This window comes from Coloeus monedula (genome assembly GCF_965178545.1).
Source record: "Coloeus monedula genome assembly, chromosome: 17".
NCBI lineage: Eukaryota > Metazoa > Chordata > Aves > Passeriformes > Corvidae > Coloeus > Coloeus monedula.
The window spans coordinates 5,199,299-5,214,453 of record NC_138797.1 but is presented as its reverse complement, the minus strand read 5'-3'; the positions used below and the strand labels follow the sequence as shown (position 1 = coordinate 5,214,453).

General features: G+C 52.5%; 2 protein-coding genes across 4 annotated transcripts in view; one reads left to right on the top strand and one right to left on the bottom strand.

The window, feature by feature from the left end:
- ZHX3 (zinc fingers and homeoboxes 3) overlaps positions 1-6,194 on the top strand; it is a 46,686-nt gene extending 40,492 nt beyond the window's left edge. For all 3 annotated transcript variants that reach the window (XM_082293023.1, XM_082293024.1, XM_082293022.1), the window contains one exon: positions 1,033-6,194. In XM_082293023.1, coding sequence (XP_082149149.1) covers positions 1,033-1,043 — 11 coding nt within the window. In that variant the 3' untranslated portion in view covers positions 1,044-6,194. The remainder of the gene's footprint in view (positions 1-1,032) is intronic.
- Positions 6,195-7,134: 940 nt separating this feature from the next.
- PLCG1 (phospholipase C gamma 1) overlaps positions 7,135-15,155 on the bottom strand; it is a gene marked incomplete at its 5' end in the record, with an annotated part of 42,455 nt that continues 34,434 nt past the window's right edge. The window contains 12 exons of the mRNA XM_082292741.1: positions 7,135-7,655; positions 8,014-8,198; positions 8,831-8,919; positions 9,427-9,588; positions 9,783-9,897; positions 11,691-11,839; positions 12,658-12,882; positions 13,301-13,397; positions 13,911-14,068; positions 14,308-14,377; positions 14,495-14,591; positions 14,839-14,942. Of these exons, the coding sequence (XP_082148867.1) occupies positions 7,613-7,655; positions 8,014-8,198; positions 8,831-8,919; positions 9,427-9,588; positions 9,783-9,897; positions 11,691-11,839; positions 12,658-12,882; positions 13,301-13,397; positions 13,911-14,068; positions 14,308-14,377; positions 14,495-14,591; positions 14,839-14,942 (1,494 nt within the window). The 3' untranslated portion in view covers positions 7,135-7,612. The remainder of the gene's footprint in view (positions 7,656-8,013; positions 8,199-8,830; positions 8,920-9,426; positions 9,589-9,782; positions 9,898-11,690; positions 11,840-12,657; positions 12,883-13,300; positions 13,398-13,910; positions 14,069-14,307; positions 14,378-14,494; positions 14,592-14,838; positions 14,943-15,155) is intronic.

Below are 15,155 nucleotides of genomic sequence, written 5' to 3'. Positions count from 1 at the left end.
TACCTGCCCTGTGGGAAGATGGCCCATGGATTTATTTATTTATTTGGGAAGAAAAGGGCCTGGCTGCTTGTCCTATGCCACTGGTTCCTTCCATGTCCCCACCTGGAGTCCAGCAGCAGACACACCCTCTGCCTGCCTTTCTGTCTCCTGCTGCCAGCTTTCCAGATGTGAGTATCCTTGTTCGGCATGGAGCAAGGCTCAGGTGGTGGAGGTTGCAAAGGAAGGAGGGGACATGGAGTCTCCAGGCCTCACTTTTGGAAGGCGTGTGTCTGTGTGTGCATGTGTGTGTGGAGGAGAGGAGAGGTGCTTTCCAAGCCTTCTGTGGGTTTTTCCGTGGTGCAGCTGGGGACTGTTTCCTCCCTGGCCTGGGGACTGTTTCCTCCCTGGCAGGGTTCCCACCAGATGGGCATGGCCAAGTGCTGGCCCTGTCCCACAGTGGTCCATGCACGCAGCCCCTTGCTGGCAAGCTGGGATCTTCTCCAGTCCCACTGCCGTGCTTTGGAGCTTCTCACACATCTCTGCCATGGCTGCAGGCCTTAACAAAATAATTATAAAACTCAAGTAAAATTCTTTGCTTCCCTTCCCATCTAATTTGGAGGATTTTGGAGCATGGGTTTGGATGGGCCCTACCCTTGCTGCACACCCTGTGTGCTTTGCAGGGGAGTGGTGGGTTTGGGGACTGCTGGGGGGCCAGCTTTTGTGCCTGTGCTGGGGAGGGGGCTGTGCCCCTGCTAGTGCTCTCTGAGCTTTATGCCACCCAGAGCAATGGGGTCCTGTTGACCCTCGTTGTGCAGAGGCAGGAGGTGCTTAGCAAGGGTGCTTCCCTCCTTAGGGATGCAAAGCCAACTTCACTCCCTCAAGGATTTTGGGTTTCCTGGCTCCTCTGAATGGTGCTAGCCCTTCATTGTGGCCAACTCTGTCAAGGCTCCTAGTTTTGCCTATCCTAAGACACTCCTGTATCCCCTCGTCCCCACCCAGCACCCCGTCTGGAGCAAGGCCAGGAGCATCTCTGACACCTCTGTTCTTTTTCAGAAACAGACTGAACTCAAACCACCAGCCCCGGAGGATCCGCTCTTACCCTTGAGAAGAAATTTGTGATCTTTAAGAAACCCATGGGCCGGCCTGATCAAAACCTGAGGAGCAGAACGTGGTGATGAAGCACTGCCATACGTGAGACCTTTGAGCACAGCACACGAGGCAGTACATGCAAAAACTGGGCACTCGGTGCTGAGCTCTCGGTGGCCCAGCCGAGGAGACAGCTGGGAGCTGGCAGAGGCAGGGGCTCAGCTTGCACCCAGGAAATAGGATGCTCCTGTTTGCTTTCCAGTGACAGACTTTCAAATTTCATATTCATATACCGATGCCTACAGCTGCCTATACAAGCATAACAAATCTCAGACATTGTGTAAACAAGGTCATTGCTTAGATATGGACTATCATGGCATAGTACTTGTTTCTTTTTTCTTTTTTTATTTTTTCATCTGTCCGTTAAGGTGTTTGTTCTCTAAAGGTTGGCTTGGCTGCATATATCCTCTCTGCCCTTTCTGGTCCTTAAGCCCTGGCAGTGAAGGGCTTTGTGGGCACACAAGTGTGAGTGTAGTAGGAAAGGGAAGGTATTTGAGAAGAAAACTGCCAGTCTTGAATTTGAGTGAGATTCTCATCCCTCCAGATGAGGTTAGAGTGAGCATTGCATACTCTCTGATAAGCAGCAGGTATCCAGACCTGGGCAGCCCAGGAGATGGAGTTTGGCATCATCTGTCCCTTGCTGGCTAGAACACTTTCCCCTGTGCTCCTGGAGACTGACTGTAACAGGCTGTTAAATCTCCAAGTCTCTCTTTAGTCTCTGAGAACTAGCACATAATAATTTTTGCATCCTGACCTGGAATCCTTTTCATTGTTTGGAGAGAACAGTCTGTTCTTCAAAGAGCAAATGTGGAGAGTCACAGTGTGGCTGTGAGTGGTTCAAGTCATTGTTGTCTCCAAGGCAGAGGCTCTGCTGCCATCGGGAAGTTTCCTTCTTGCAGCCCTACATGGCAGATCCTCCTGCAGCACTGCTGGTGATTTCAAGTGTTTGTTCCAGCCTTTTTATTTTTTTCCTTTTTTTTCCCCCCCTTTTTTCCCCAGGCCATGTGCAATAGTTCTAGCAAAAGAGCAAAATAAATTTCCCAGTTTTCCCACCTGCTGCCTGATACCTGTAAATTTTTAATGTGTGTTGTCTTGGGTGGTTGCTGTGTGATGCAACTGCTTGAACACTTTTGCTTTAAATATTCTTTTCTAATAGAAAACAAAGTCTAGAAGGGAAACTCTTGAGCTGAATAGTCCAGCCAAATGCTGTGTCAGATCATTCTGTCACAAACTAATCAAAACCCAACTCCAAATTGGTTCCATGTTTGCCTTCACTTTTGCTCTTGGAAGGCTGTTCCAGAAATTGACTGCCTTTGAGTGGTTAGAAACTTTATTTAAGTTTCTAGTTTGAATTAATTCGTGGCTGGTTCATTCCTGGTTTGTTTTGGAGCCAACATTGTCCTTTAACTTAAATAGTTTTTGGTGTTTATCTGCTGATGTATTTATGGAGAGTAGTCATAGCTCCTTATTTTTTGCCAAGCCAACTCAGCCAAGCTTTTTCAGTAGAAGGTTTTTATTTAGTGAGAGCTTTTTAATGTGGGAGACTTTATTGTTGGTGGTAAATGATATTTATTAGGAGGGTGGGTAGCAAACCCCAAAGGATCGGATCCAGAGATTTACAAAAAAATCTGGTTTAAAAACAAAAAAGCTCTTTCAGAAGCTCTTCCAAAGATGGTGTCTGATTTCTACCTTTAATTGCCCTTGCTTTTGCAATTCTTTCTTCGCCCCCTCTTCAAGAGGCCGCCTTGCTTAGCTGCTGGAAGGGGCTGTGGCTGCTCAGTGCTTTGGCAGAGGCTTCCCCTGGCCCGGTGGGACGTGCTGGGTGCCTGTGCCTGAGCTCGCAGGGCTTCCCTGGCACACAGTGTGAGACCGTGGCCAAGTGTGACCAGTCTGCTCCAGACAGAGGTGACCTGCACCCTGCAGAGAGCCGGGGCGATGCCCTGGACGTGGCCGCTTGCACCGTGCACCCCATAGCCAGACCAGCCATCCCACCACGCTGTCAGCAGGGGTGGCACCGACCTGGAGCAGCCTGTGTGGCACTAGGCTGCCTAAATTTCTCTTTGGATGCGCTATTGGGGGTCGTGACACCAGTATTGGAGGCATGACCAGCAGCCATCCCACATTGGCTGGTGACAGCTCAGCCAGTAGCATCCCCGTGGCTCTCCTGGGGCATTAGGGGTTCACCCTCATGGGTGCAATCCTGTGCACCCCAAAATACCAGAGAGGGTGGGAGAATCTGGGTGGTTTTAGAGCTGAAAGCAGATCTGGGAGTCGTGCAGCCTGAGAATATGGATGTATGTACAGTGTCACCTTCAGAGAACAAATACAGGTAGGTCAATTTACTCTGTAGTGTCTATGTACATGCAGGTTTATTTAACTACACATATATACAGTTCAAATATGCCATTGATTCTTTATTGCATTAAGATGTACATTAAAAATGTACACTTTTACTAACTACTTGCTATATAAATATGTTGGAAGTGTAGTTTGCCCATTCAAGGTGATTTTCTGTGGGATTTTTGATGTACACTTAAGAGCCTATGGCTGATTGGAAGAGTGATCCCCGCTCTATCTACAGGAATGCTTAAGGACTATGGTATGAACTGGTCCCTTCAAACCATGTTTTGATACACTAGCTGAAATATTTTGCACTTGGATTGTATTCAGCCAGTTTTCCAGAAAAATTGAAAAGAAGTCTTGTGAGCTAGAGGGAGAATTTCCCGGTGTACACAGAAAAACCAGCCTTGAGGGTTGGAAGCTGCTGAGGTTTTTGAGCTTTGTCTCCATGCATTCATACAAGCACAGCAGGAGTTTTCTTTCTTTTGGGTCGGAGGAATTTTAAAAAGTTGTTCCATGCAGGCTCCCCTCGGACATGGCGACGGGGCTGGCAAACGCCATTGCGTGGGGAGGGTAAGATTTAGAGGCAAAAAAGAAATCAAAAAATGATCGAGTTCCCTTTCTAACTCCTACATTCCTTGTTATCTGCATTTTTAGTTGACTTGAAATCTCCATAAAAGTATAAGCTGAAGATTTTTGAGGGTTTAAGCTCTGTGGTCTTCTGTTTCTCTGCTGAGGAGGAGAAACAGGTGCCATCTCCAAACAGACTCGGGTTTTGGTGCAGGACATTGGAAAAGTATGTGCATCCAAAACTGAAAAGAAAAACTGAGAGGTGGCTTGACAGTCCCAACAGCAGCTCTTGTGGTGTTAAGAGGAAGTGTCACCACAATTCTTCACAGTGTGTGAATATTTATCATCATCTAATCAAAGATGACTATCTTGACTTGAAAGGGGTGTAAGATCGAGGTGATGTAGCCAGCATCAGTAAGGAAGGGAAATTAAATTCTCCACCTCCATCCCCTGTGCCTGAGCTTGGGCTTGGCAGGCACAGCAGAAACCATCAATTTTAATCCGTGTGAATCTTGTTACTTATGTCTCTGAGGCTGCTTAGATTAAGGGCACAATCCAATTGCTTAATAACCCGAAACCCTGATTTGTGCTGGCCCTGGCTTGCTCGTGGAAAGGGCTGCTGGTTCTCCTGGTGCAAGGAACTGAGTTTATTTATTCATTGATATCAGCAGCCCCTGCCATGAGATTTCTAGACATTTTTCCATGTTTCATTTGGGTTCCTTATTTTTCAGCTCTGTAATTAGCTTCCTAGAAATTTTTCTTTTTGGGCTTTTTTGGTTTTTTTTAGCAGAACACTAAACAAACCATGATCTACAGGCTCCTATCTCCACTTGCCTGAGACCTGAGTGCTGCTGCAGGGTGGTGGGAGGATGGGGACAGGTGCTTGCAGGTACTTAGTGTGATTTCATGTCCCCTCCCTGAGTTGGTCACCAGGAGAAGCCACCAGCAAAAGCAGGAGCTGCTGGCAGAGAAATGCTGTAGTCCTTAACCTGGCTGGGGGATGCTCACACAGGAGCTGGAAGATACCTGCTGGGTTAATTTTTGTTACGTGTCCCTGACAGTTCAAGAGAAGGAAGCTGTAGAAGGCTGGTTTTGCTTTTAGGGTTTTGGGTATTTTATTTTTTGTAAATGGAAAGCAACAGATTTTGGTCACATGAAGAAGTGTTGTACTGTTTTCCCTGCAGCCCCTCTCTTAGAGATGTAACAGAAGCAACCCGATCAGAAGCTGGCTCACTGGGAATCAGAAGAAAAAGGTGATTTTCAGCACTTGGGCACAAATTACAGTGAATGTGATGCTGCACATTCCTATCATGGTGACAGTATTTAAAATGCTTGCAAACTTCTCCCCCCTGTTGCCCAGATAATTTTGGCTTCGCTCTTTTCAAATCAGTCAGGGTCCTGATGTGATTCAGCTCACCTATAAACCGCTGGTGTCATTTCTCAGCTGCTCCCAAAACCAGCAGGGTGAGGTTGGGCAACAAAACACATGGAGGGGAATGAGCCACTTGTAGGCTATCCCTGTTCTTCTTTTTATTGGGAAATTTAGTTTCTGCTGTATGTTTTCCTGGCAGTGGTCTGTGCCAGGAATGTTGGACTGGCATCACAAAACTTTAATGCAGAGCAAGGGAGCTCTGTTATGTAAGCAGTGAATTTTTTTTTTTTTTTTTTTTTTTTTTTTAATTTTGGGGTTTGTTGTTATGGCCCAAGTGCTCTGTTGGCTGATGTTTGGCATATTCTGATGGCACAATTAAAGCCCCTTTTTCCCTGTCTTGATGGAAGGTGGTGTTAGGAAGACTCTTGCTTACTGGTGCTAGTGAAGGTTGGGCTAGGAATCCATGGCATAGAAAATTTCTAGCTAAAATTGCACTTTCTCTCTGCCCTATCTGGCTCGTGGTGGTGTTATGGGTACGTGGCTGTGATTCCCCTTGCACATACTAACATTGCACTAAAAGAGAGACTTTGGGAACAGCGTGTTGATCACTTTGTTTCTCAGCAGACCACAAAGTCAGCCTAACGGGGTCTCTTTTTTTTTTTTTTTTTTATTATTATTATATAGAAATCACGCTGGTGCTGAATGACCTGGAATTTTGCTTGGATTTATCCAAAGGAAAATGCAATTGTAGCTGCAACGGGACCTTTCATAAGGGTGGCCGTGCAGTGAGGGAGCAGGGCGAGGGCCCTGCTGGGTAAAGCTGTCTTTGTACCGGGGAGGTGTGGGGGGCTCCAGGGGGGTTGGTACTTTGGATTTTTTTTTTTCAAGACCACAATTTTAAATGGTCACCTTGGCAATCGTGTGAAACAGGAAATAGTTTTTACTTTTGGTAAAGGTTTTAAAGAGAAAAAAGAAGCTGCCTGTGATTGTGGGCTGTAGCTATTATTAGGGCTAGGGTAGCTTGTATGTGCTATGGACTTTACCTGCTCTTATTCTGAGGGCAAGAACTCCCTGTAGCAACAATGCCACTTCTGAGAAGTGAATGGCAAGTTTCCCTTCCTTTTGTATATGTGGATGTGAGGGTGGGCAAGGGGAAGAGCTTGCTTGTACAGTTTGTTGAAATGAAACCAGACATTTTTGGTTGTTCCTAAATAAAGAGCGTAAAAGACAAAAGTGAGTTGACTAGTGCTTGCACTGGGTTTTGGGAGGGCCCAGAGTGGTGCCCTTAAGCCTGAGAATGGCTGTGCCTGCCTTCCAGCTGCTGGGCTGGGTAGTGCTCCATCACAACCTCCTCATTTATTTTAAAAGCACTACAACTTTTCCCTGGGGTAAGGCCATGAGTGAGTGCCCCAGCAGCATCCTGAGCCTTGACACCTCCATCCTAGGGGTGCTTTTTCCTCTCAGAGTGCTGTCCCCAGGCTGCCTCAGAACAGCATGGGCAGCTCCTGGTTATTCTTCCTCCCCATAGCTGCAAACCTCCTAAAGCCAGGAGGAAGGAGGGAGCAGTGCAACCTCTTCTCAGGAACTGCTGCACCTCAGCTCTGCCCTGGTCTGCAGGGCACAGAGCACCAGACACCTGAGCCAGCACACACGTAATACTGACACTTTTATTGTCGTTTAAAGCTAGCACAGCCCTGTACATGGAGAGTTTCACTACTGGACCCTTTGGCAGTGGCTGTACAGGTCAGATCTGGTGGCACCAGCACAGACGGAGGTGCTGCCGTGGTCGCTGCAGTCACGCCTGGCCCGGATGGCTGGGAATGGACACAGCACAGGATGCTCCGGCAGCTGCACAGGATCTCTGGATTACAGGCACAGCAGTGACGCAGAGGCTGCACGGGGATTGTTTAGGTCTCTTCTTGTGATTATAGGCAGTTTGGTCCCTCACCTCTGGCAGCCTGTCTGCACCGACGTGCTTCTTAAGGGCTTTGTGGTGAAGGTTGGTGGGTGCTTGGGGTTGGTTAGGGGTGGGCTTTACTTCCAATATTTATTTTTTTTTTAGTTCTCCACTTGAACATACTTCAGCAGAGAAACTGGAAAAGCTGCCTGAAAGTAGGCCATAGCAGTGCCGTTTCCATAGAAACCAGTTCACAGCGTGCTGTGAGATTCACAAGCACTGGAGGTGCTTTCGCCCGCCGGGACGGGCTACAGCCGGTTGTCCCCGTTGACCCGGGTCCTCCGCAGTACCCTGGAAGAGGGGGCACAGAGAGGGGACACAGCTCAGCCTCACCCCAGCATGACCAAGGACAATACTCTGGTGTCTCAAGTTGCCCACTGGGAGAAAGTGGGGGCTCAGCCACATCCCCCATGGCTGGGGATGATGCCACCAGCTCTGGGGCGGCAGCTCCTTGTCCCACCCTACTCCCACAGCAGTGACTCCCGCAAGCACTGGCACAACTTCCAGCTCAAATTTAGGGCTGCCACGCAGCAAACAAGGCTGCAGCTCTGCTCTGGGTTGTGGGGAAGCTGCATTCATCTGCCTCCACCCAGACTGAATGCAGAGGGGCACCTTGTGCTGGGAAGAGCTGAATGAGCAGTGGCCTCACCTTCGCTCCCGGCTCTCGAAGTGGTCAGCGAGCTGCTCTGGGGACACACGGAAATCATCAAAAGGCTGCTGGTACCGTGACTCAAAGGATCCCTCTCTGCCTCTGCTTGCCAGCAGCTGGCTGGAGCCATCCCCTGCTCGTTCCCGTAGGGATGAAGCATTGAAGAGGTTTATTTCACCATTTTCCTGCTTGGATCAGGGGAAAAAAAAATGTTGTAGTCAAGGGCTTGTGATTTCAAAGAGTAGATCCTGTAGTAAGGGCAGTTATGGTGCAGGGCCCTGGCTGCCCTGCAGGGTGTCCAGGGCTCACAGGGGCTCAGGGTTTGCAATGTGCAGCTGCTGTAACAGCCATCGCTGCCTCCCACCAGCATAATTTTAAATGAAGAAATAAAAGAACCATCTGTCTCAGAAGGAGCCTTGCCCTCTACTTGTGCCAACAGGGACAGCCCCAGGCCAGCCAGCTCCATGATCCCGAGCTGCAATGGCCTTGGAGCACAGACAGGCACTGGGATAGAGCAAATCCGCCTCCTCCAGCTTTTGCTGAAGGGATTTCCAGACAAGTCAAACACAGCAGAGGCAGGACCCTGCCTGAAACATCCTGACTACTGCAGGAAGCAAACCCAGTGCTTGCTCTCCTGCCGGGCATCACTATGGAGCAGCACTGGGAATTCAGCCATCCACAGGCACTCAGGCCAGGCACCACTGAGAATTACTGCCCCGACTGGAGCAGGAGAGTGGGCAGGGCCAGGCTGCGCTCGCTGGCTCTGCTCCTCAACCCTGCAGCATGGTCACCTCCTCGTGTGTGCAGCCAGTCTCACCTTGCAAGGGAAAATGTCTATCTTGACAAGCAGAGAAGCCAGCTCCAGGTTCTCGCTGTAGTTGTTCTTCAGGGGAACAGCTCGGAAACCTACAGCAGAGACAGCCCTGGTGTCACTCGCTGCACAGGAGCTGAGGTGTCAGTGCCCTGGCACAGAACTCAAGGGCGTTCTTCTCCTCCAAGACCCTTTTTCTCTTCTGCCCAGAGATGCTGTGGCTGCCCCAGCCCTGGAAGTGCCCATGGCCAGGCTGGATGGGGCTCGGAGCAACCTGGGATAGTGGAAGGTGTCCCTGCCCATGGCAGTGGGGCTGAAACAAGATGGTCTTTTGGGTCCCTTCTAATCCACACCATTCTACGATTCCATGATTCTCCAAACCCCCCAGTTTCTCTCAAGTGGCAGTCAGCCCCAAGGGCTGTTAGCAAATGGCTCTGCCTTCCTTTAGCTGGTTGAGGATGGGACCTGGCATGGGGACAGGAGGGACTGAGCCAGCCTGGGGCCCAAGGACATTCTCCCATGAAACTCAGCATCTCACTGGCTAACAATGTGAACTGGTGAAGACCACAATGACCCCCTGCTTGCTGCCCCAAGTGCTTTACCCGTCTTCAAGCCTTTCACCAGGAAGGTGGCCTGAGCCAGGAAGTTCTCGTCGCTGAACATGTCCTCCTCATACACCACGAAGCGGAGGAAGGCAAAGTCAGGGTTGCTGACCTGAAAGTGGAACTGCTTCGGGGTCCAGAGAGGGTTCAGGCCATTGTCAGCTGCTCAGAAAACACAGCTGTGAGTGGGCAGCCCTGCTGAGTCCCCCCACCACCCCCATGGCTGATGCTGAGCTCGGGGGCAGCACAAGGGCAGCTCCCAGCTCAGGGCCAGGCTTGGCTGCAGAGCCCATGGCTCAGACCAGGATCAGGAGTGCTGGTGCATCCCTCTCCCTTCCCTTCACCATCCCACTCACCCACGATCTCTGTTTTCTGCTTGGCATTGTCATACTCAGCACCAGACACCTCCACCTCCACGAAAGGACAAACAATTCCCCTTCCATTTTTGGGAAGGTGCCGGGCCCCCAGGACCTGAGCAGAGAGCAGGAGAGACTTGGTGAGAGACAGGAACAAAGGGGAAAAAAAATGTGTTTGCATACCAAGACATTTTCTTTCCAAATAAATCACCCTGGTTCTGCTACTTGGAGAGAGAAGTGGCACTGACAGCCAGCATTGGAGAGAAATAGCTCCCACCCCTGGAAGCTGATATGGTGTTCCTGATCCCCAGTTTGACTTGCAAGCCATAAAAAAAAGCAGCTGAAGTGCCCCAGGTTCCTGCCTGCTGCCGGCACAGCCAGGCCTGGGCCACAGTGTCCCTCCCCCAGCCTGCCAAGCTGGAGCTGGGCTCCCAGCCGAGCACTGTTCCCTGCTGGGAGCACTACACTGGACACCCTCGTCTCTGCTGAAACTTCTTGGCCCTCCTGCCTTGGTGCAAGGAGAAAAAGGAGCTGTGCTCCACCACTGCTCTGCCTCGTGTTTGCAGCACAGTCTGTGCTCTGCTCCAGTGACAACCTGCCTCCTCGCAGGAGAAAGCACTCGCAGCTCCCTCCTTGCCCATGGCCATATGTCGCTCCGCCGTGCTGTCGGCACGCTGCTGTTGCAGGGGAAGGACCTGCTGCCAGCACTGGATCATGTGCTTTGAGTCATGCTGGGCTCGAGATGGCTTCTCCATCCATGAAAGCTGGCTTTGGTGGGGACAGCAGGCAGTTCTGCCAGAGAACAGGAGGCTAAGCCTGTCTCTTAAAGGCGACAGTGACTGGCTATGGCACAATGACTCTTGACACTTGGTGGTGTCAGCCGCATCCTGGGGTGCAGGAAGAGCTTGGAAAACAGATGGGGCAGGGAATTTTTACATGGACATGGGGTCAATGGTGCAGAGGCTACATGATGAGGTGTCCTCATTGAGAAGGGCCGTGGCTTTTCTAGGTGGAATCACTCCAAAACAGAGGTGGCTGCAGAGGAAATCTGTGAGCACCTACAGGCAGGATCTCCACTGCATCCTCCCCAAGGTCTGCATGAGCTGAGGAGACTGGCAAAGAAGACTGCTGACCCACAGCTCGGCTCTGAGACCACAAGGAATGGCTGTACAGGCTACTGAACCCTGCTAGTCTAAACATGAGAGCCACCTGGTTTGGCACAGCCCTCCAAGAGCGTTGCCTGGCAAGCTATCCCATGTCCCTGCAGAGCCTCTGCTGTGCAGCTCTGAGAGCTGACACAGGAACAATCCAGCCTCGGTCCCACCATCAGGGAAGTAAAAATAATTCATCAAGCATCCACAGCCCATCCTCTGGCACCCCCCACCCTCAGCCCCCCTCCTCTTATCATCACCAGGAGCACAACACAGAAATGGCCTGAAAAGTCTGCCCTGACCTCGAGCATCTCCCCAGGAGGGACCATGAGCAAGGGGAAATGGAAACATCGAGCCTGGAGCAAGTGAATGACAAGGAGGGGACAAGGCACAGCTCTTGTGTTAGCCTGTGGATGCGCTCGGCAGTCCCGGCCAGGCTCTGGGGACAGGGATGCCACCTCTGTGGCTCGTGGATGCCACCTGCTGGCACTGGGACCTGGACAGGAGTTCCGGGGAGAGCACCCGGGGATGCTCCTGCTACTCCTCTCCAGGCCCCCTCGGCAGCACCCCTGAGTGTGCCTCGTCAGCGAGGGCTCTCCCAGTCTGTGCTGCGGGACAGGGGCTGAGGGGGGGTTGGTGAGGAGCAGCTGCAGGCAGAGCCAGGAGCCCAGAAAAACCATTTTCTCACCCCAAATCTGGTATAACCACCGGGGTGTGACCCTGCATTCATTCCCCCACAGCAGGAGGAGGTACTGACCTCAATGGAGATGGAGAGTGGTTCTGTGCCCCGCAATGTGCTCTTGTCAAAGGGGTCAAAGATGTCGTCCCTCATGTTGGCCGGCTGCAGGACGTACCCACACTGGCCGCTGGACATGAACAAGGCCTGGTTCATCTGCATGGGCTTGTCTGGAGAGCACAGGCAGGAGATACAGGAGATGAAGGAGACCCTGTGCACTTTTCCCAAGCTGGATCATCACCCCCACCGTTGATGCCTCACAGGAAGCCCTTGGCAAGAGGACCTGGCTCACCCCTTGGCAATGCCTGTGCAATGCGGCCCCACTGCAGCCTGTGCACGTGTTGGGGCCATGACGTGACTCTCATGCACAATCTGCCCAACTACCCAGTGCTCCATGGGTCACCTCCCTCTTTTCCTCTTGCTTTTTTCAGCTTTCCTTGTGCTGACTGTAGCATTTGCCAAACCCCCTGTGAGATGCTTGAATTCACAGAAGGAATGAAAAAGCCGGCAGGAAAAAAGAGGCAGGTCGTTTGCTGGTGTGCTGGTGAGCTGAACAGGCTCACAGCAGGGTTTGGCAAGGGCCAGGGAAAGAGGGAGGCTGGACTGCACGGCAGGAGCAGGAATGGAAGCTGGGGAAAGGCAAGAAGAGCAGCCAGCTGGACTCAGACCATGCAACCAGCTGGTGTCCCCAGCCTGGGGCTGCACCGTCCCCTTTGGCACCTTCCCTGCCTGCCCTGCTTGTCACCAGGGACCTGGGGGAACTCCCTGCCTCCTCTCCATTTCATCTTGCTCTCATGGCACAATCCCCAGCCCCAGTCCAGCTCCTTGGCTCAATCCAGCCCTCTGGAGCACATTTACCTGTGTCTCACTGCCTGCAGAGCCCTTCCCAGACCCAGAGCCCCTCCCAGCCCCCCATTTGCCAGGAGCAGGGTGGCTTGGATGCGGCACAGGGCACCCCAGGAGCCCGCACCCTCCCTGCTGCCCTCACCTGGGGTCTGGAAGTTGAGTGCCACCAGCTGGCTGCCACAGATCCACATGGGCAGGGGGTCATAGTTGGAGGAGTCGAGGCGCTGGCCCTTGGGGTAGATGCGGGAGAGCTGCAGGCGGTTGTACTGCAGGAACTTCTTGCCTTTGATCTTGTTGACGTACTTTTCTGCCTTGGTCTCGGGAAAGGAGGACATGTCTCGGTAGCAGGCCCTCTCTGTGCCGATCTCTGGGAGGGGACAGCACTGTGTAAGCCAGGAGCACACTCCCTTTCCTGACATTTAACCACCCCTAACACCATCCTCTCACCCCTGGTACAGCCACCAGGGCTGTGCAGACCCTGCTCTGCCCCAGGGGGTGTTTGCCAGGTGCCCAACACCAATGGCTGAGAGCACCAACACAGCTCCTGGTGACCGGGCATGATGCTCCCCAGCCCCCTCCCTCAGCAGCTGCTCCGGGTGGTGACAGACCCCAGCAACAGAGGGATAGGGAAGGGAACTTGTACCCTCTGGAGGTACCCAGAGCTCCAAGGTAAGCTGGTGATTTGGACACCTTGGACACCTGGCCTCTGCTAAGATCCAGCCAAAGCAGGGTCTGTAATGCTAAAGTGACTGCCTGTGATGGCCACCAGCCCAGCAGATGCTCACTCTCTTCATCAAAGGGCACAGGTCGGCAATAGACCACCAGTTCTGAAAGCTCCAGAGCAATCTTCTTTCTCCTTTCCATCATCTTGCCTTCAGAGAGCTGCCAAGAGAGGGTGAGAGGTGTCAGGCCAGGTAGGAGCAGTGGTGATGGATGACCCAGCTCATAAACTGACCCTCACTGCTTGGTGTGGCTCCTGCCTACACTGAGGGGACCACCAACAGATCTGCCAGGACTGCATGGGGGGACATCACACAGGTAGGGCCTGGGTAGGTCCTACCTCCTGCCCAGAGCAGGACTGGCACTGGTACCAGCACAGGGCATCTGTGGCCTTGCCTCCCTCCACAGATGGAGATCCCCCATCTCCTGAGGCACCCACCCAGTTGTCCAATCCTCCCAGATATCCAGCCTGGACCTCTCAAGCCATGTGGCCACCACCCCTTGCCACATTGTCCAAGATTGCTCTGGCTTTACCATCTCTGTAACTGCTCTGCCAGCCGTCACAGGCTGTCACCTCACCGCCCCTGCCAGCCTCCACCTGCTCCTCGGCTCCTGGAAAACCCAGGACTTGGCCAGGAGATGCCTCCTCCCCTGCCACGGGCTCCCCAGACTCACCCTGGCATCAGCTGTCTGAGCTGCCTCCCGGATCTTCTTCACCCAGTCCAGCAGGTCCTCGTGGGTGTCGGCTGCCACGTCCAGGGACAGGCGCGACACCGAGGACATGCTGATGGAGAAGACGAAGAGACGATTGTTCTTCCCCTCGGGGCGGATGGCTGTGGGGACAGGGAGCAGAGGGCAAGGTCACAGCAGGTGCTGAGCCAAGCCCTTCACAGGAAGGAAGGGAGAAGACAGACACAGAGGACTCATGTGACTCTACAATAGGAAATTCCCATTTCTGGCCACTGGAGACAACAGATGGAGCCCAGGAAGCAATAAGTGAGGAAGCAGAGTGTATCCTGAGGGGCTGAGAAGCCTCAAGGGGCCTTTGCAATGCTCCCTCCCTGGCACTCACCGATCTGGCAGGAGGGCACGTCCAGGACGCCTCCCAGCAGGTCTCCCAGGGGGCTGTTCTCATCCAGCTGCTGCTGGGAAGGAAGCACAGCAGGATGGTGCTGGGCATGGTGCTGGGCACGGCACTGGGCAGAGCAGGCAAGCTTGGGGGCTCGAACCCTCCTTGCCCCACTCATGCCCATACTCACCTCCTGCTCTGGCTCCAGGCTACTGGGACTGGTAATTTCCTCAACGTAGTTAGAAGGGAACCACAGCTGCTTTTTGCCACCATAATCTCCTCTCCACCTGGAAGGGAGGGAAGGGGCAATGTCAGCACCCACCACAGGACCCCAGAGTATCCTGAGTGGGGGTGAGGGGAACAGGCAGCTCTTCCATCATCTGCTTTCAGGGTTTGTGAGGTTTTGGGACTGTGCAGCTCATAGGCAAGCCCCAGACACACCCCCCTCCTAGAGTAGGCACACCTCTGTGTGGATGATGACAGCAAGGTTTGGCCATATTCCCTAGGGAAAAGGGAGGCTCAGGACCAACTCACCAGCCTCCTTCCTGTTTCTCCACATTCTGGATGATGGCATTTTTGGTGAAGGTGAGTTCATCTTCCCTCTGCGCCTTGTAGTCAAACAGGGCTTTGACTGCACACTGCAATGAGGAGGGGTCCCATGAGGCTGGGCAGGGATGGACACACGGACAACGAGCCCACAGGATGAGAGATCACCTCCCACCACAGATGTGTTTGTTGAGTGGCTGTGAGGCACATCATGTGCAGACAGGCAGCATCCAGCCCTGCTGTCAGACCCTAGTGACATCTTGCAGAGCAAATCAAGGCCCCCATTTATGCCAAAGCAGAGCTCA